Source organism: Leptonychotes weddellii, chromosome 4 (genome assembly GCF_054177405.1).
Source record: "Leptonychotes weddellii isolate Sample4059 chromosome 4, ASM5417740v2, whole genome shotgun sequence".
NCBI lineage: Eukaryota > Metazoa > Chordata > Mammalia > Carnivora > Phocidae > Leptonychotes > Leptonychotes weddellii.
Genome location: NC_138372.1, coordinates 117,251,078 through 117,272,746, shown reverse-complemented (window position 1 = coordinate 117,272,746; position 21,669 = coordinate 117,251,078). Strand labels below are relative to the sequence as shown.

At 35.9% G+C, this 21,669-nt stretch overlaps 1 protein-coding gene across 13 annotated transcripts in view; it reads left to right on the top strand.

The window, feature by feature from the left end:
• The window catches only part of STAU2 (staufen double-stranded RNA binding protein 2), a 311,591-nt gene that overhangs the window by 189,708 nt on the left and 100,214 nt on the right, over positions 1 to 21,669 (top strand). For 11 of the 13 annotated variants that reach the window (XM_081816134.1, XM_081816132.1, XM_081816137.1 and 8 more), the window contains one exon: positions 21,145 to 21,258. The exons of the other annotated variants lie outside the window; for them this stretch is intronic. In XM_081816134.1, the coding sequence (XP_081672260.1) occupies positions 21,145 to 21,258 (114 nt within the window). The remainder of the gene's footprint in view (positions 1 to 21,144; positions 21,259 to 21,669) is intronic. 13 annotated transcript variants of the gene reach the window in all.

Genomic DNA, 21,669 nt, shown 5'->3' with positions numbered 1-21,669 from the left:
CATCTTTTGCTGCCTGGCTCTCCTCCATTTTCCTTCTTCTTCCTCTTATTTATTTTTTATTTTTTTTTGAAACATTTCTAATTCTCTGTTCTGTCTTCCAGTTGGTCTTGATTGGGTGCATTTAACTCCTCCCTCTGTCTTCCACAAACAAAAATTCTGCCTTCATACATTTGGTATTAGTATTTAGCACTGAGTTCTCCCTCATTTACAATAAGGCTGAGTTTTTCTAATGATGATTTTACTTTCATAGCAGTTTTGAAGTTGGCATTGTATTGCTAGTAATGATTCAGGTATACTGTGAAGGTACAGCATCTTAGAACTCTGTCTTAGGAGTTAATTAAACATGGTATTAGAACAATAATGACATGCTTTCTAGTTGTTTGAGGCATAAAAACATGTATTTGTTTTAGTGGATCATGTTTTGAACCTTCTAGGGTCGCACCTGTCTCATGGTACTAACAGTTTTGTTCCACCGGTCAGTCTGACTCTAGCTCACAGCTCCCTGAACTTATGTATATGAATTTGGGGATGGAATTTTTTTCCCCTATTTATTCTTTGTTCCCTTAAAAAAAAACAAAAAAACCCCACCCCACCCGTTCTTTCTGGATAGAGCTTTTAAAAGAATTGTTAACTCTAGGAAGAGGAAATACCTGTGTTCTGATATCTTAGTTGCCTTGAAAATCATGTACTGAACTGTAACCGCTGACCTGACTGGATGAACAGCCACAAGCTCATGCGTAGAAAGAGTGTACTGCACCCTCAGATTTCACTGTTTCCATCCCTTTTCCATCTTAGTCTTATTCCTTAAGACCAAAAACTGTAATTTCTTTAGAAATGCTCTAGAAGCTCTGTATTGTGTAGAATAATCATGTATTTATAAACATTTTACAAGTTTAGATATAAAATCAGAAAGAAGATCATGTGTTTTGGCAGGTATTTTGCATGGTTTTTTTTGTTTGCCTTCACAGAAACCCGATTCTTTCAAATCTGTTGCCAGGTGATCGTTAGTGTTTTTTAATTAGACTATTAATATGAAATTGAAGAAGCTGTTACCAATTATTGGCTCTGTCATCTGAAATTTTAAACACTTAAAGTTAAAATTTTAGAATTTGTTTTTGTTGTTTACCTTAAGAATGACAATAAATCACTGTTTAAAATAAAAAGACCTCGATTCATACAGTTAAAGTACTGGAAAAAAGCTAATAATTTAGTTCTATAATCTGCACACAATGAACTAGAAATAAACTGTGATGAAAAGAAATTCAGTGCTTATTTACAAATCTAGTTATTTAGAAATGTCTGAGAGTAACACTGCATTTTTATAGAAACAAAGCACAAAATACATTCAAGCTCTGAATTGATTTTTTTGCTTGGAGATGTTATTATGGTAGATAATTTTGCTGCCAGAAGAACTACTTAAATTTTTTTATTTGTATTTATTTGTTATTTCTTGGTGATGATAACAATGATAATTTTATAATTAGTCAAAATGTAGAGTCTATTGCCCCCATTATTGGGCTGACTGCTCAGACCTCTTTTTAAAAGCTTATGCTAAGATAATATGCTCTTATTTATGGACAAGCTAAACATTCCCAAATTTGTGTACTGTGATTTTTACATACTAATGAATATAAACAGATGGTTTTAAAACATTACTGTGCTGCTTTGGTCAAATGAGCTTGGTATTGATGTGAAATATTGTGTCACTGATAGATCGTAACCTGCAGCCGAGCAGTGAACAGAAGCTCTGTGGGAAATGGCTTAGTGTCCTATCAGGCACAGAGCATATCTTCATAATGTCACGGTAAAAGGTTCTTTGTAGTTAAGAGTTTTAAAGCCTATTTCTTTATAGATAACTTTCTCAGGTATCTTTACCTGGTAGAAAAACATGTAGACTGTTTCTCTTTCTTAAATGTTTCAATTGGACTGTAGTTTAGAAATTATAGGGCCAGCTTGTTATGGATTACATGCTATTCTGTTATTTTTATTTCTGGAATTTAAAACAATAAATTCTTTTTCTGTGTTTCTAGGTTAGTACTTTTTTTATTTTGTTATTGTACACTGAGTAGATATTATTGCTTATTGAATATTGTATAAACCCTTCTTTGGCCTTCCTTGCCCATTGAAATTTGACTTAAGCCTATCAGAGCCATTGTATGTGACAGCTATATTGTATTACAAAGTAAAAATATATTAGTGTACTGAAAACTAAGTTGTTTTAACTTTAAAATTTTTTTCGTTACCCAGTCTTTAATTGAAATTTATAAATTACAGAAAGCTTATTTGCTCACTAGAATGTAGGTATTAAGCTCACATCCTTTGCTTAAATCTACAAAATAATTAAAATTATTATACAATTAGAGTTATTAATAAAACTGACTTCACAGAGCAGAATGTGATTGAACACTTGCACATTCTTGGTAATTCTTTGATCGTTGCTTGGGCGCACCTAAAATTTTTATCTTATTTTAGATGCAAGCTTTTGGAATCCCATCATAAATGAATATGTGTCTCTTTGAGGTTTTATTGAGTGCATTTTAACTATCCTCTTTTAAAACCTGAATGTTCTTATTGATTGTTTTATTATTTTTTAGAAAGAGAAGTTTTATGTCAACAGTTCTGTGAGCCTTAGATTTTGTCCAGCCCAGTCAGTATGCTTCTATAACTTCAATGCTTTTCACAAAAACTCATTTGAAATTATAGTTATAGTTATACCAACATGTTTCAGGGTTCTTTGTTATGTACCTTGATACTCTTTAATTATAACGCCAAAACTATTCAGCTTTTTAAAGACAATTATTATGGCAGAGATGTTCTTGAAATTCTGTGCATTTGAACCGAAGTGGAAGACTTTGTTTTGTTGTGTTATAATTTACATTATTCTAAGTTTTTATATCATCAATATGCTTTACCATACTAATGATATTAGAAATTTAGATTTGTATAATTAGATATAGGCAGTTCCTTTGTCTTTTGGTTCTTGCATCAAGTCTAGTGTATGTGTAGGGGTGGGGTGGTTCCCACACAGCACCAAGCAGGGTGTCTGAGAATTCAACTCAGTTCTGATACTGTCTCCATGGAGACAGCATCAGATCCCACAGATCAAGGGTTCAGTCCTACAAGACCCTATTCCCCACCAACTGTCGGATATCTGTCAAGCCCAGGTTGCTAACTGTACTTTTGACTGACAGCTATAAATCAGAGGTTCCCCCAACCACCTCCTCAGGTTCAATTAATTTGCTAGAGCAACTCACAGAACTCAGAGAATTTTGCTAAATCCCCAGTTTATTGTGAAAGGATATAACTCAGTAGAGCTGGATGGAAGAGATGTCTAGGGAAAGGTATGTGGCTGGGGCACAGAGCTTCCATGCCTTCTCCTGGTGCACCACTATCCCAGCACTTCCATGTGTTCAACAACCCAGAAGCTCTCAGAACCCTGTCCTTTTGGGCTTTTTGGGGGGCTTCATTATATAGTCATGATGGATTAAATCATTGACCATTGACAACTGATTCAACCTCCAGCTCCTCTCCCCTCCCCTGAGGTCAGGGGGATGGGACTGAAAGTTCCAACTCTCTAATCAGGCTCCATTGGCAGTCAGCTTCCATCCATAGATGCTTTCAAAAGTCACCTCCTTAACATATAACTCTGTCACTTTCAATACTTTGGAAATTCCAAGGGTTTGAGGAGCTAGTGTCAGAAAAAAGGTTTGAAGACCAAATATATATTTCTTATAAGTTACAGTATCACACTTTATTTAAATGAGTCATTAGAAAAGTAATTTGATTGGAAATGAAAATGAATTCTTTTAGCAAATTATCCTTTCTAGATGAATTTAATTTCAGTTTGCTATTCTGTGCCCCTTTTTGTGATCATCCTCCATTGAACAGTGTTGATTTTTGAAACCTTCAGAGTAAAATATTATAAACTAGGTTTGTTTTTTTCACATAAAGAATATAAAGAAACAGTTGTTGTCTTAGTTAAACCATGGTTTATTTTACAAAATCAAAGAGTTTTTTATAGAGGAGCTTTTTATTATTGTGTTTTAGATGTTAGTGCCATTTCCAGCAAGATGAAAATGTCAGTAGGGCACCTGGGTGGCTCAATCATTAAGCATCTGCCTTCGGCTCAGGTCATGATCCCAGGGTCCTGGGATCCAGTCCCACATCGGGCTCCCTGCTCAGCGGGGGTCCTCCTTCTCCCTCTCTCTCTGCCTGCCGCTCTGCCTACTTGTGCTCTCTCTCTGTCAAATAAGTAAATAAAATCTTAAAAAAAAAAAATGTCAGTAGAAAGCTTTGAAATATCTACTTAAATTAAAAACTTTGTTTTCAGATACAATTCAAATTTAATACACTTCAACTGATATGTCTCCTTTTGTGAAGTTTAATATGATTATAGCAGGCTTCTTTTATAGTTATAGGCTTCTTTTAAATATTTGTTTAATATATATGGCATATAACATTTTAACAATATGACCTTAATATAGATTACATTGAGAATATGGTATGGGGGGTGCCTGCGTGGCTCAGTTGTTAAGCGTCTGCCTTCGGCTCAGGTCATGATCCCAGGGTCCTGGGATCGAGCCCCGTATTGGGCTCCCTGCTTAGCGGGAAGCCTGCTTCTCCCTCTCCCACTCCGCCTGCTTGTGTTCCCTCTCTCACTGTGTCTCTTTCTGTCAAATAAATAAAATATTTTTTAAAAAAAGAGAGAATATGGAATGGAAGGTATCTGGCCAATCTGAGAATTAACCTTTTTTCTTTCCCTTTTTTAAATCTTCCCTATACCTCATTTTTTATAATCCAAGTATTTATCATCAAAGTGGCTGTTTGCAGCTTTTTTTTTTTGAAGAATGAGGGATCCATTTTTTTTTCCAAAAAGCAATATAAATTAAACATTGTAGGTTTCTAAAAGCAGAATATGGAGAAAGAAATCCTGCATATACATACCCTCTCCCACTTAGAAATATTTTTCCCCAATTTAAAACTTATCCTTGAAACACAACTTACTTTGTCACTTCTGAGCCCAAATTTTCATCTACACTGTTACACAAATGGCTGTATAAAGTGAAGAGAAGCTATTCAGAGTACAATGAGTAAAATACATTTGTCGATTTGGCATGGGGTCAACAGATTCTGCTTTGATTGCAGTCACTCTTTAAAAATCCCTCTTGGATTTGGCCTTTACTACTTTCCAAAGACCTTGGAGAGCTTGGTTTAGTATTTGAACTCTCCGCAAGGCTTGGTCTTTCTATAGTGACCCTAAAACTCAGGTTTGTTCTTCAAATGGGCAACCCAAGTTCGTGCAGACTGACTTATTATATTGTTATCATTATATTTGGCATACTTGGCCAAACCCCCAAAGGTATGCAGACTACCTATTACATAACTGGACTTCCATAAAAACCAGTGGAATTACCAACTCATTTTGCCGAAATTTCCAACTCTATAGAGAAAACTTCTAGTTGGAAGAAAGAAATCCTGATACATATAAACATATACTATGATCAATAACAATAATACAGGTAAGAATCAAGCAAGTCTTGAGTAAAATAGTCCATTATAACTGCATGAACTATTCAGGACTAACTTCACCCTAAATCACTGTGGAGGATAACCTAGAACTCAGAAGGACAAAAATATTCGTCTTGAGCCTTGATGTACCAGCACACACTTAGTAAGACACATAGGATGTTTCAAAGAAAAAGTAATATACAACCACAGAAAGAGCCTTTCCTACCACAGTGACTTTGATATGGCTCTAAAATGAGCCACTGTGGTACAGAAAAAAAAATGGCTGTCATTACATGTCTTCCCCAAGTAGAAATATCTATAGCTTTCGCTGTTTGCATCAGAAGAGATTTCAGCTCAGCATAAGAATTCTACTTGGAATCATTTGAAAATCAAGTCTTTGAAGAAAAAGAAATGATTTTTCATCTAACGGTGAACCACGTTTTCTTTTGCTACAAAAGGTTGGCAATGATATGATTTTTACTTAGTGACATAAGATTAATTTTAGTACCCATCAAGTCCCTTCATGTCTGGCTAGTAGCAGTATACGAATGCTCATTCTAAGTCATGTTGAAATGATCTACTTCCCTCTCTCCAGCATTCAGCTATATCTAAGATTTTTACTGATAGTGGTTAAAATTTCATGTGTATTGTTCTCTTCTCACCCAGGACAATTCTTGAGAAAGAGAGAACAGTATGTGGGATTACACCCTGAAAAAGAAATTAACATAGCAAGGGCATGCTTTATATCAGAAATATATGGGTAAACAAGGAAATGAAACTGATATTTATTGATTGACTCATTATATATTAGATAGTGATGTAGGCATTATGTATATTATCTTATGACACAAGCAGAAACGCATGGTACAGTTTTGCTTTTTGCTACAGATCTTTATTTTATTTTAAATCAAACTATTATATAGTGTTTGAAGATTGATCCCTGTAAGTAGGACTAGTTTGTGGTGATGGTCCATGGTCTTCGAGATACTGTTTTGTTTTAGTCATAGATTTCATTAATAAATTTATTTAAGCCCTCATAACTGAGTCTGTTATTTAAGAATTCTGACTCTCTTGAGCTAGAAGGAACTTTGGATTTTATTCTGACATAAAATTTTACTATGTAAATACACATTTGGGGGACTACACAAGTAAGACATCCTATTAGTAATGTAATTTACTCATTTCCCCGTGCAGAATTATTAACTTTAAACCCTGACAGATCTTAGGTTCTGAAAACTTCTGCCATCTTATCATGGTCACATCAAAAGGCAGCTTTAACAGTCAGAGATAAGGGATATTTGTAAAACTTTCAACATGTTTTTATCTGTATTACTGTCATTTTTTTTAAGTATAAGAAAAGTCCAGAATCAAGTCCTAAAATGGAACATTTGAGGAAACAAGGACCACTGTTTGAAGATGACACAGTGACAGCTTGAGTAAATCTTAAGAGAAAGATAGATGATATATTATGGACAGTTTTCAATAATTTCAGTATATAAAATAATTAGATGGGTATGAAGTTAAGTGCGCTAGAGATGTCAAGCCATTGAATACTGGAATTGATTTAACTGAAGAACAGGAAATGGAGCATCTGCTTATTCACTCTGGGCCAGTACTCCCAAGTACCTACACATGCTAGGTAGCATGCCAAGCACTGGGCACAGGAGGAGTTATGATCAAGTTGGGGACAGACAGGTAAATAGAACCAGCATGCAAAAGGTTGGCCACCACCATAAATTAGTCCCATCTCCAGGGGTCAGTGTTTGAACATTACACAACAGTTTGATAAAAAAAAGTTAAAGATTTGTAGCATGCTGCATGAAATAATGTATGTAATTCTGCCCCCGTAATAAGAGGCATGATAAGGGTAACCTGATAAGTGTTCACTTGAGGTGTGGTTAACCATGTCAAGAATCACAAATAGGAATGAACAGCTCTGACCGAAGGAATTAGGGGAGAATTTATAGCAGGCAGGACATTTGAAATAAGTTTTAAGGAGCACATAGAATTTTTAGGTGAATAAGAATTACAGGCAGAAGCTAAGCAGTGAAGACATAAAAAGACATGGTGTTTCAGAACATGCTTAGAGTCATAGAGGCAGTGGCTCGCAGGGAGACCAAGAAGCTGTGTGTTGCTGGAAGTTTGGATTTTAGGTGTTAGGCAGAGACCATGGACTTACTTTTAAAAGGGTAGTGACATTGGTTTTGTATTTTAGAAAGGTAATTCTGTCAGCGATACAAAGCATGAACTAGACAAAAAAGAAACAAGAATGATAGCCAAAAAGACTAATTAGAACTGTTTTGAATGAATTCAGAAGAGAAATAACAAAGATTGAATTAGGGCAGAGCAGGTGGGTATAGAGGAGTGGGGCTGAGGTACGCTTGTCTAAGCTACAACTGAGAGAATTAAATGATCTGTTGTGCTGGTTTTTATGGGGACACTTTCACTGGCCTGTTCCAGGTGGAAGCCAGATTCACATGTGTTGAAGAGTAAGTAGAGACTGTTTGAGGATACATAAACTATTTTTTCAAGAATTTGAGAGTGAAATAAAGTAGGATAGTATGAATGTGACATGTTTTAGGCAAGGTTTTATGTTTAGTATCGATGAGATGAGTAATCTTAGAGGAAGTTAATGGGTTCCATTTTAAACACATGGAATTTGAGTTGCCTGAAATAAAGTTGTGCAATAGGCAGTTCTAAATGCGTCTGGTGATCAGCAAGAAAGGATAGGACACACAGTTTGGAGAGTCGTCTTTATATAGATGTAGTTGAAGCCATAGAAGTAGTTATGTTTATGGGGTGCCTGGGTGGCTCAGTCTGTGAAGAGTCTGCCTTTGGCTCAGGTCATGATCTCGGGGTCCTGGGATCTGGTGCCCCGTGTTGGGTTCCCCACTCAGCGGGGAGTCTGCTTCTCCCTCTGCGCCTTCCCCTGCTCATGCTTTCTCTCTCTTTCAAATAAATAAAATCTTAAAAAAAAAAAAAAAGAAGTAGTTAAGTTTGACCAGGGAAAATGAATAATAGCCTAGGAGAGTTTCCCGATGAATAGTAACAATGTAAAAATTCATTTATCCATTAATTCAACTGAAATATATCAAGCACCTGCCATGGGCCAGGTATACTTCTTGGCCCTGAGGATATAGCGTAAGTGACAGTCAAGGTTTATGTTAGCTCATGGAGCTAACATAAAAATGGGTGTGTGGGGGTGGGATGTGGAGTAGGGACAGGGGACATCCAAACATATGATAAATTCAAATGGTGTTAATATCCTAAGGTAATAGTTCCTAGGAAATTGTGAGATTAGTTATGATTATTTTAGGGAAGTATATGCAAGAGACTTCATGTCTCCATCTGTTGTGTCTTTTTACCTTTTTAATCTTTTAATCAACCTTATTGAGCTATAATTACATACAATAAGACACAACCATTTTATTAGTTTCAAAAAATATATGCAACCATGTGACTGCCACCACAATCAAGATGAGGATATTTCTGGGGCACCTGGGTGGCTTAGTCGTTAGGCATCTGCCTTCGGCTTAAGTCATGATCTCAGGGTCCTGGGATCGAGCCACATATCAGGCTCCCGGCTCAGCAGGAAGCCTACTTCTCCCTCTCCCACTCCCCCTGCTTGTGTACCCTCTCTCGCTGTCTCTCTCTCTCTCTGTCAAATAAATAAAATCTTAAAAAAAAAAAAAAAAGATGAGGATATTTCTGTTACTATAAAAGTTTTCCTGGTCCCTCTTTGCAGCTTGTTTTCCCCACCTCCCTATGGCTCCAGATAACCAGGATATCCTCCTGTCACTAAAGATTAGCTTTGCCTTTTCAGGAATTTCATAAAAATGGAACCATACAGTATGCATAGTTTTGCATCTGGCTTCTTTCACTCACTATAATGTTTTTGAGATTCTTCCATGTTGTATATATCAGTAGGTTTTTATGTTTGTTTTGTTTGTTTTTGTTGTTGTTTTTTATTAAGTACTAGTCCACTGTATGGATGTATACCACAGATTGTTTCTGTTTACCTGTTGATGGACATTTGAGTTGTTTTCAGCTTTGTGCTATTACGAATAAAGCTGTTTATGAATATTCATGTATAAGATTTTATGCAGACATCTTTCTCATTCTCTTGGAAAAATTCCTTGGAGTGAATGTGCTGGGTCACATGGTGAGTGTACATACAAATTTATAAGAAACTATCAGATTTTTTTTCAATATGCTGTAACATATTACATTCCTACTAGCAATATATGAGGGTTCCATACATTAATATGATCAGTCTTATTCAAATAAGAGTACAGTGGTATCCCATTTATATTTTAATTTGTATTTCACTAACGATCCATATGATGAGCTTCTTTTCATGTGCTTATTGGCCAATTATAGATCTTTGTGAAATGTGCACATCTTTGTCAAGTTTCTAATTGGGATTTTTTTTCTTACGGACTTATAAGAGTCCTTTTTATATCCTGTGTATAAGTCCTTTGTGTTGCAAATATTATCTCCCTACCAGGATGATCTTGACATACTCAACTTAATTTCATCTGCAAAGAGCCTATTTCCAAATAAGGTCACAATCAAAAGTATAGAGAGGTTAGGACTTGGCCATATCTTTGGGGGCCATTGTTGAACTTACTGTATATTTATTGCTTTTATCAAATTTGGGAAATTTGGGGCCATATTTTCTTAGAGTAAATATTTTGCCTGCTTTCTCTCTTCTCTTCTTCTGGAACTCCATTTACATGCATTTTTAAAATATTGTCCACAGATTCCTGAGCCTTTATCCATAAAAATTTTTTTTCTCTGAACTTCAGGTTGTATTATTTCTATTGATCTGTAAGTTTACTGTGTGTCTTTTTCATCCAGTGAATTTTTTTTTAACTTTGGATATTGTGTTTTCATTTCTCCAGTTTCCATATGGTTCTTTTTGAAGTTTTGGTTTCTCTGCTGTGGTTTCCTATCCATTCATTCATTATGCATGTATTTTCCTTTATATCCTTGAGAAGAGTTAAAGTAGGTGCTTTAAACACCTTTTCTGCTCATTTCAACATTGGGTATATTGGCTTTTGTCTCTATTAATTGCCTTTTCACTGGAGTATGAGTCACCTTTTCCTATTTATTCCAGGTCAAGTAATTTTGGATTGAATCCTGACTATTGTCAATGATACACTATAGAGACTCTGGATTCTGTTACATTCCTCTGCATAGTTTTGAATTTTGTTTTCTGAAGCAGTTAATCTGGCTGGACTCAAACTACAAACTTTGTCTCTCATCTTAAACTTTCTATTCTCTTGGCTTCTGGGAGAGTAGTCTCTTCTGGTTCTCGATCAACTTTTTTGTCAACTGCTAAAAAGAAGAACCTAATAGAATTTATTGGTTCCTGCTCCCTATTAGAAGTAATTTCAGTGGAAATTTTTGTAATGACATTAGTGATAGAGGAGAAAGTTCAGGTAGTAATAGTAATATTGTCCTAGATTAAAAATAAAAATAGCTTGAAAATAATCTGTCATATTTAGTGTTTGCTACTGCAGCCTAAAGCAGCAACTTCCTTCTTAGCTTTTGGAAATGAGGTAGCATTTATTGATATTTCTTGGTTCAAATTTCTTGGTCCCCATTGCTAGGATTCCCATGAATAAGCCTCTATTACAATTTTTTTCTAAATCTCTAACTTAAGGAGGAAGCTTTAACTTCTCTTTATCATGATGCTTTGGATATTACGATTTTCCAGGCTTTTATGCGAGAAACTTTCTTTTCCTGCATCCCTTTTCCTTCCCATATCAGAGGTAGAAAGTACCACATTGCACAGTGACTTTATTTTTCTAATTAAAAGAAAATTTAATCTCCACTGATTCTCTTTTCTTGTATTTGAAGATTCTTTTAATATAAAACTCTGATATGTGTAGAAAAACTTGTTTATCTGATATCTACTCTAATTGGTGCTTGGCCTCTTTCAAATCTCCTTTATCCTGAAGCACTAAAGTTTTTCCTTTATTAGTGGCCTTTAAAAAATAATTTTAAACTTAGAGAAAGGTAAAAAGTACAGAGCTTAATATTAACAATTATATAACCATAATATAATTGTCAGTACCAGGAAATTAATGATGATGTAATCTTATTCAAATTTTTCCAGTTTTCCTACTAATGTCTTCTTTCTGGCCCAGGGTCCAGTCTAGAATCCCATAGTGCATTTAGTTAAATCTCTTCCAATCAAGTAACAGTTCTTTAGTCTTTCATGATCTTAACACTTTTTTTTTAAAAAGAATTTATTTATTTATTTATTTGACAGAGAGAGACAGCGAGAGAGAGAGAGAGAGCACAAGCAGGGGGAGTGGGAGAAGGAGAAGCAGGCTTCCCACTGAGCGGAGCCCGATGTGGGGCTTGATCCCAGGACCCTGGGATTGTGACCTGAGCCGAAGGCAGACGTTTAACAACTGAGCCACCCTGGTGCCCCTGATCTTAACACTTTTGAATAATATGATTACTTATTTTGTAGAATGTTCTTGAATTTGGGTTTTTCTAATATTTTCTCATGACTGATCGAGGTTGTACATTTTTTTTAAAGATTTTATTTATTTATTTGACAGAGAGAGAAATAGCGAGAGCAGGAACACAAGCAGGGGGAGTGGAGAGGGAGAAGCGGGCTTCCCACCGAGCAGGGACCCCAATGTGGGATTCAATCCCAGGACCCTGGGATCATGACCTGAGCTGAAGGCAGACACTTAACTGACCTGAGCCACCCAGGCACCCTGACGTTGTACATTTTTGGTAAGAATATCACAGAATTGATGCTGTACCATTCTCAGTTCCCTATATGCTGCTGTGTTTATAATACGATGATCTTAAATATCTCCTTTACTTATATTAAGAACCATATCCGACCAATAAAAATTATAGTGTTATAATTTTTGTTTCTAATGGCCAGCATAATTTAGAAAAGTCAAGAAGAGAAGGAAAGTCTACTGTATATTTACCAATGTTTTTACTCCTTTCTGTGTTTTTTCTTTCTTCCCAATGGAGTTCAAGATTCCTGCTTTTATCATTTCCTTTTTGTTTCAAGACCTTACGTTAGCCATTCTTTTAGAATAGGTATGCTGGCAACTTATACTCGATTTGCACTCATTTGAGAATGTTTTGGGTCCCCCTTCATTCCTTAAAGATATTTTTGCTCAATATAAAATTCTGGGTTGACAGTTCTTTCAGCACTTCAAAAATGTTGTGCCAGTTCCTTATGATGCCATGGTTTCTGCTGAGACACTGCTGTCAGATTGTTTCATCTCTGTAGGTCAGGAGTTGTTTCTCTCACCGCTTCCTTCTAAGTTTATTCTTTGTCTTTAATTTTCAGAATTTGATTATGTTGTGTCTTTGTGCTTATTCTGTTTGGGATTTGCCCAGCTTCTTGAAGCTATAGGCTTATATTGTTTCCTAGAATTTAGTGCATTTTAGCCATTATTTCTTCAGATTCTTTTAACCCCAGTCACTGTCTCTCCTCCTTTTGGGATTCTGATGACAGAAATATTAGATCTTTTGTTATGGTCCCGGAAGTCTCTGCAGCTCTGTTCATATTTGTCAGTCTGTTTTCTCTCTGTTGTCCAGATTGGGGAATTTCTGTGTTTCTGTCTATAAGTTTACTAAATCTTTTCTGTGTTCTCTCTACTTAGTTTTTAATTTTGGTTATATTATTTTTCAGTTATAAAATTTCTTTTTTATTTATTTTTTTATTATGTTAGTCACCATACAGTACATCATTAGTTTTCGATATCATTGTTTGCGTATAACACCCAGTGCTCCGTGCAATCAATTATAAAATTTCTGTTTGGTTCTTCTTATACCTTCTGTTTCTTTGGTGAGACTACATTTTTTTCATTTGTTTCTATAATGGTGACTTTCAAACACTTGTCTGATGAATCTAATGTCTACGTCATCTTGGTGTTGGCATCTCATGATTGTTTTTTCTCATTCAAGTTGAGATTATCCTGGTTCTTGGTATAATGAATGATTTTCTGTGGAATCCTGGACATTTCGGATATAATAAATCTCTGTGTCTTATTTAAGTCTTCTGTTTTAGTAAGCCTCCTCTGACATTGTGCCAGCTAGGGATCTTGGAGTGTTGCCTTGTTACTTGTTATGGGTAGAAGTTCACTTTCTCCACTGAGTTCTGTTGACACCCTGGTGGGAGGAGGGGGACATGTTATAGCTGCAAAGTGGTGAAAGTAAGTCCTGATCCTCCACTATGCCGCTTCTGAGACCACCCCAGTGAGAAGGTATAGCATGCCTCATTATCACCAGATAGAGACAAAAGCCTAGGAATCCAGCAGGGATAAAAGTTATGACTCCCCATTTCAGCCTTCTCTGTCACCACCCCAGTTGGGAAATTGGGTCACCTCATTCATCTGGCAAGGATGGAAGTCTAGGCTCTTGCTGATGAGAGTGGGCATGGGTCTGCCGTATTTTCCATGGTATTTGGTTGGAATAGGGCAGTTATTGTCTAAATGTTTTCTGTCTTGCTAATTTATTCATTTTCTGGCCCTTTGAATAAACAGAACAGATTTTCTTGGGGCTCTATTATTATTACTGTTATTATTTTCTATATTCATTGTCATTTCCATGTTGCCACCTTCTCTAGCACACAGTCTAGAATACATAAGGCAAAGAGAAAACTGAGGGATTCACCATTCTATTGTTTCTTGGGTCTTGAAATCCCTAGCTTGGATTCTTCCTCCTTCTCTCCTGCTTTCTGAATCCTCTTATGTTTGTTTTATATATAATATCCAGAGCTTTTACTTACACTTAGCAGGAAGAATAGGGAAAAGTAAATCTGTTTCATCTTGTCTGAAAGTAGAAGTCACAATGGTCTTTGCATCATGAATGTAATTATATTTGAAAAACAAATATAGTACGTTTCTAAAATCTATAATTCCTGAGTAGAAAGCAACACATTCCAATATTTTTTATAAAAAAAAAATCTAAATGCTGTTATAAATTAAATTGGTATATAATGAAAAGATTTTAAGGTCTTGTCTTTGAAGTTTAAAGTGATATTCAATACAATAAATACAATACAATAGGATTCTAATACATGAAAATTAGAGAGTTGGTTGGCCCCGTTGGGAGAAGATTGTGTTAGTTTAACTTTGGTGATGTACTAACTGCCTAAATGAACTGTAATTTTCCTTTGACCTTGGAAAAAGTTTTTCTTGTTAAGCTATTTTGTTTTAAGCCCTATAGATTTTAACATGATTTGTTATAAATATGTAAATGGTTATATGTGGGTATGTCAAAGCATGAGTGCACATTACAAAAGACAGAAGCTTCTTTTCTGGTAGCTATGGAATTGACTGTTAAAAATCACCTAGTGCTTTTTTTTTTTTTTTTTGATGGAAATGTCAAACTAAAATAACTATATATGTGTATATATAATTTACTTTCTAATTCATTGGCTTCCTCCTTAGACCTCCACTGGCATAGTGAGTAGAAACTGAAAAGCAAAGAAAAAAGATTTAGGATTTTTGTCATATACACACTCATCCCCTAAAGTAAGAATGCAGTTATCTGCCTTGACAATATTGGTAACACATCTGTTGTTGTATTTGCTAGGCAGTTTGTATCCGTGACTTACACTAGCCATAAATCTATACATCTCTGCTAGATTTTGTATGCCAAGTACAGGCATGTAATTTTCAAAGCTTATCCCAAGCATAGAATTTCTGAAAGAGAGAAAAGATAATTATAAGTTGAGTCTCAGTCTTTAGAATGTGATTACATTCGTTCACTGATCCCTGTAGAGTCATTAATGTGACAAGCATATTGCATACAGAATGAAACAGATTTCTCCAGCCGCTGAAACACAGGTACATGACTGAACACGTTAAATATACGTTTACATTTTAGTTACAAAGGAGTTGATTTTAGTTATGAAAAGGATCGGGAAAAACTTTAGAGAAAGTTAGTGACAGACATTATCCTAATGTAGTATTACTCTTAATAATTATATACCTTGTCATGTCTTTTATTACATTATGATGTGTTATAGTAGTGATGAGAAGAATATCTAATATATTTATTTTAATGCTAACCATGAGCCAGGCATTGTTCTAAGTGCTTTTCATAGAGAAACTCACTTTATTTATTACATATAAATTAATTCATTAGTTGAATATAGAACTAACATAGTGTAGTTTTTTACTGTTGACCACAGTTGACCCAAAAAAGTAAGATGATTTACATGTCGTCAAGTGATCTAAAGAGGCAGTTAAAACATTTAATATAAATTTAAGCTATTTATTAGGGCAATATTTATCAAATAGTATACTGTTTCACGTTTTGCCAAGAAAATGCTCTTTTGTGTGTTAATAAAGATACAGGTCTTCCGTACAGCTAGTATGCAGACTCTGCAAAAGTCAAGTATGTTTTGACATGCTTATCCTAAGTACCAGTGTTACACCTGTCACTCTTTAGCTCCTTGCTGCCTTTTCTTCACTGTGCAGAGCTTCCATGCAGTAGCTAGAATGGGATCTCCACCTACTCCTGTGCAGTGGACCCCACGGTTATTGAACCTGAGATGCGCTAATCAAACGTGTTTTCTTGTTACAGTGCTTACGTTAGGTATCACATATGAATGTACAGGTGTTTATCTTTCCTTAGTGATCTGAAGAGCAACTTTCTTTAAACACAGGTCTTTTTTGGGACGCCTGGGTGGCTCAGTCAGTTAAACATCTGCCTTCGGCTCAGGTCATGATCCCAGGGTCCTGGGGTGGAGCCCCGTATTGGGTTCTGCTCAGCGGGGAGCCTGCTTCTCCCTCCACCTGCCGCTCCCCCTGCTTGTGCTCTCTCTCTCTCTAACAAATAAATAAAATCTTTAAAAAAAAAGGGGGTCTTTTTCACACCCTCCTCATTTTTGTCCCAAGGGGGTGACCATTAAAAACATCTGACAGACAAGCAGTTAACCAGTTTCCTGCTGAGATTAGTAAAATATGTAGTAGTCCTGCAACATCAAGGAAGTTCAGCCCTGCAGGAAATGGTTTTATTCAACGTTTTTTGGAGATAGGAGGTAGGGAATTTACATTTTCATTTGGATGCCCCCTCATATTTTCAAATGGGCATGAAAAAATTTACATACCTAGCTTTTAATGTAAATTATTCTAAGGCTTATACCATTTTTCTTTATTTCTCAAGTTATATGAATAGTTGAAGTGATGTGTGTCTTCCCTTCAGGAAAAAGAAATCTCTGGACTGGCAAGATCAGTATTAGAATGGACAGTTATAGCATCTCATCTGGGTTTATGTGATTACAAGTCAAAACTAGGAAACTTATTTTAAAACAAAGATTGTTATAGATTTGTAAATTTCAAAGAAAGCCACATTGTTTAATTTACATATATTGAAATTTTTGGCCCATCTTCTAATGGAATAATTTTTGTAAACCCACAAGAAAGAAACAAAATGTCAATTTACAGTAGTTGATAGTGTTATAAATCCAAAACAAGTGCTATAACATTATAAAAAACAAGATCAACTGCTAACATTTTAGAGTACCAAAGATAGCAAAATGATATGATTTATAAACAATAAATCTTAAAGTACACATAGAAGATGATTTTTGTAATCTCCTAAAATTATCTTTATTCACTTTTCTTTAATCAAAATCAAGGGTCCTGTGACATCGCATAGTGAAATTTTTAGGACCACATTTGTAAAAACACACTGCTGTGTTAGAAAGATGTTGCTCTGTCACTTCTGAAGATTTGTGCATTACAAGAGGTAGTGGGATTTTATTACCCTAATTATTTCAGGCTAGTGGTCCTAAGAATTCTGGCTTCTGCTGATGCTTTGAATCATAGGAAGCAATTTTCTGTGTGGAAGGATGAATTTCAAAATGTCACTTACACATTATCTTTTTTTTTGACATTCACAATTTTATGAACTCTAATGTTGTTATGTCCAAGAAGAAAATATAAAACTGAACAGAGCCATATCGAACTTGTTTTTACAAGTGGCTGATGGAGTGGTATGTAAAGTGTGATTCTTAAGGGCTCTTATCTGTAGATTATTACTTTTTGTTTAATGTGGAATTGTGTCCTCAATCAATAGTTTCCTGTATTTTTCACATACTTTTATATGGCCTATTAGGCAGTCTCAGTGCAGTGGAGGTATAACATGGGATGATTTTATATTTCTCCAGGCACCACTTTCCTCCATACTCTGTCAGATCTCCCATTTATGATGTCTAGTTACCTTTAGTTTTTAAAAATTGAATCTAGTTCATGGTAAAATGCCAAACTCTGATCCCCACCCTGGCAAGCCAGTCAGTTTGGCTCAAGACACTTGGAGGAGGGAGGGAGTACATTGATTTCTTGTTCCCTTCCTCTCACTCCAGTGCCTTTGAATATTTATAGTTGGTGGGGTGGGAGCTTTTGAGATCTCTTCCTCCATACTCCATCTGTTTCATTTCATGGCCTTACTGCGCTGGTGTTGGGAAGTCTGGAGGGAGACCAGGGTAGGGGAAGATGCCACCCTAACCTGGTTGCATCCACTGCTGGTTTCCATGTAGATGATATTCATGATTTTCTTGAGGTAGCGTTTAATTTCTTCCAGTTCCCTCTGTCCCTGAGGGATAGCCATATTTCTTTTGGACTTTACCAGTGGTCCTTGCCCCTGACCCCCTCTGTTGGTAGGTGTCTCTTTATTTGGCCTGAGTATCCCTTTGGCTTCTGCTGAGATTCTCTTTCATTCCCTCCAAGGGCCATGAATATGTAGGGTGAGCATATCTCCCTTTGTCCTTTTTTTGATTTCAGGCACACTGTGTGCCTAGACTCCTTCAGCAAGCTCTCAGATATCTCCAAACTCAATCTCTTATTTTCCTATGTTTCCAAACTGCTAGGGGCACACATTGATTTCAGTCAAGATTTCTTTTCAGAGGAAGCCTATAGATTCTGCTAGGGGACAGAATATAAGTACTCCCACTCTGTATCAGCTGTTTTCTTAGAGCTACCCCACTCATTGAAAATGCTATATTCCTCATAAGGGTGACAATCAAGATGACTCCTTCCCCTTCACCTCCCCCTTCCTAGTTCCTCTGTGTATTATTTATGGTTGGACCAGTTCTGCTGACTCTTACTAAGGGGTTGGGAGTAAGGCCTAGCCTAAATGTTGGCAGCTCCTTAGAGCTCCTTTTGTTGTTGGTTGTTTGCCTGGTGTTGATTCTGGGGCAGCAGAAAAAGTCCCATGGGGATAGATTCTTTGTAAGTGATAAAAAACCCAGTGAATTAAATAAAATAGGTGTTTATTCTTTTCTCATGGAAAGGTCTGTAAGCTTGCAGGCCAGAGCTAGTGTGATGGGTCTGTTCCATGGAGTCTTCAGGGACCCAGGTTCCTGCCTACTCACCACCCCACCATCTGTAGGTTTCAGCCCTTGCCCTTTGGCCAAAGATGGTAATGTCCACCCATATTCTAAGCAACAGGCTGACAAAATGAGTCAAGAGGAAGGAAAAGGCAGACACTTGAAATCTCTTTTTAAAGTTTCCAGGAAGCTGTTATAGAAGTCTTTTGTTTACATTCTACTCAGCCACATGGTGTCATAGCTATAAGGGAGCCTAGGAAATATGAACTTTATTCTGAGCATTCAAGTAGCCAGCTAGGAATTACTGTGGAAGAATATTGGAGGACAGTTGGCAATCCCTGTCACATGCACTGGATGCTCTGACATTTTATTTGTGGCTATGTGCAAAGTTACACCTTTACATTTATCTGTTCTATATGAGTTATATATGGTCACCAATGTTGAATGCCGGATGCACAGTGTTTCATAGTGTATTGCAGGCTTCCAGTGAATTGTGTACAGTTAGGAGAAAGTTAAATCTTTCAGTAATAGTATCTAAGCCATGGATGCAAATGCAGTTTGGAGTTTATATTTTCTACTGGGATTGTCTTGTCGTATTTCTGTCCTTTGTGATTTTCATTTCTCTAGAAGAAAAAGTAGAACTGCAATAAATTGGCTAACTAAGAAGTGTATTCACTGTCAATTTGGATATTTAGGGAAGTGTCATGTCTTTCATACAGACTTTCAATTGATGTCAAAGGGCAGTTATATTTTATTTTAAAAAGCATGTTTTATAATAGCACTATATACGACGTAATATTTTAACGGTACCATAAATGGCTGTGAACTGTAGCTATTTTAGTGTCACCGTTTATTGGCTTTTGCATAAACCTGTTATGTGATAAGTTTCATTTTCCCCCATCATATTTAGCTGATGCATAGTAAACAACACTTCCACATTCTTGAACTCATACATACTTGAATGACCTTTCAGTTTGCTTAGGAGGTATAGTAATGGTGATTTAGAACTGTTGTCAAGTCTTTTCCCCCAAAGTTAACTTGGAAAAAATATTTTTATAATAAAATCTTTAAAGTACTTTGGAAACAAGCTTTGTATGTTGCCTTGATTTAAACTCTAAACTACTTTTTATTGATACCGGGAAGTTTCCCTACCTTCAGGGAAACTGATGGCAAATCTTAGCCCTTACCAGCTTAAAAAAGTTAAATTATTAAATATGAGACTAAGATCCATATTGCTGTCATTTTCAGTCAGATGTATATTATCCATGACAAAATATACATGGACCAAAATCTATAATAAAAGTATATTATGGGTATTATACAGCAGTCAGAATTAAACCTCAGGGAACTAATATGTGTTTAATTTTCTTCCTCACAAATTCAAGATTTTCACCTAAGCTTTTATCCTAGACCTATATACATTTAACAAATTGAGCAAGTTGTAACTAATAAAACCAATTTTCTCTAAAATTAATAGGAATTCCATTCTATAGGCATGTTTCATTAATTTATTACAAAAGCAATGCTGTTTTTGCTTTGTTAGCTTAGAAATAAAATAAGCACTGCTTGAAAGAACTTCTGTGAAAGTAGATAAATGAGAGGATGGAAATTTTCCCACTGGGAAGATGGACTCACACTTCCCTCTACCCCCATTTACCCTACCTCTGATATGGAATGTCTTACATGTGGTTTTAATAATGGTTGGTTGTATTTAACTAAAAAATAATAAATAATATAGTAAAATATTTTTAGTAAAATATTTTAGTTTAATTCAATTTGATTGTAATGTCAAAATGTCAAGCAGAACATGATGTAGTGATAGCTAGATATATTTAACAGTGGTTTTATAGGGACTATAATGTAGAAATAGAAGAATGTCACTACCACTTAAGTGGCAATCACACACATAGAGTCAAAGATGAGTGAAAATTCAGGTTGACAAAATTCCATTGGAATCAAGTGAACTTTGACTTATGCTTACCCTTGAGTCTTTAGCATTATGCATTATGAAAAGCTGGACTTACAAAGACAGGTATAGCATATAATTGCAAATTTTTCTACTGGCTATAATAATGTAAAACATTTTATAAAGTATTTCCTAAACTTTTTTAAAACTTCAAAAGTACTTAAAATGGAATTAATAGATTTTCCATAGATATTGGAAGGTCCGGATAAGGAATATTTAAAATGTGTTCTGCATAAATTGATTGAATTCTTCTGGAAATCTAGAGCCTTTGGAAAGGACCTCTTGCATCTGGCTCCCTCTTACAAGTGGTGTTCAGCAGATTGCATGTGTTCTGTTATAGGTTCACTACTGTGATAGACAAAGTGGCAAAGAGTGTGTGACCTGTCTGACATTAGCCCCTGTGCAGATGACTTTCCATGCTATTGGAAGCTCCATTGAAGCCAGCCATGACCAGGTATAATATACCACTGCCATTTTGCTGCGTTATGGCCCAGCTGAGAAACCAGAGACCATCAAAATGGAAGCTATGTGCACACATACAGCTTTGCTTTCCCTAATACGTTATCCACTAGCACCATGTGCTAGAATTTTGAAAAATCCAAAATTTTTGTGTTGGGAAACTGGTATCTTAGGAGATTTAAATTATTTTATTTTATTTTATTTTATTTATTTTTTTTTTAAAGATTTTATTTATTTATTTGAGACAGAGAGAATGAGATACAGAGAGCATGAGAGGGAGGAGGGTCAGAGGGAGAAGCAGACTCCCTGCCGAGCAGGGAGCCCGATGCGGGACTCGATCCAGGGACTCCAGGATCATGACCTGAGCCGAAGGCAGTCGCTTAACCAACTGAGCCACCCAGGCGCC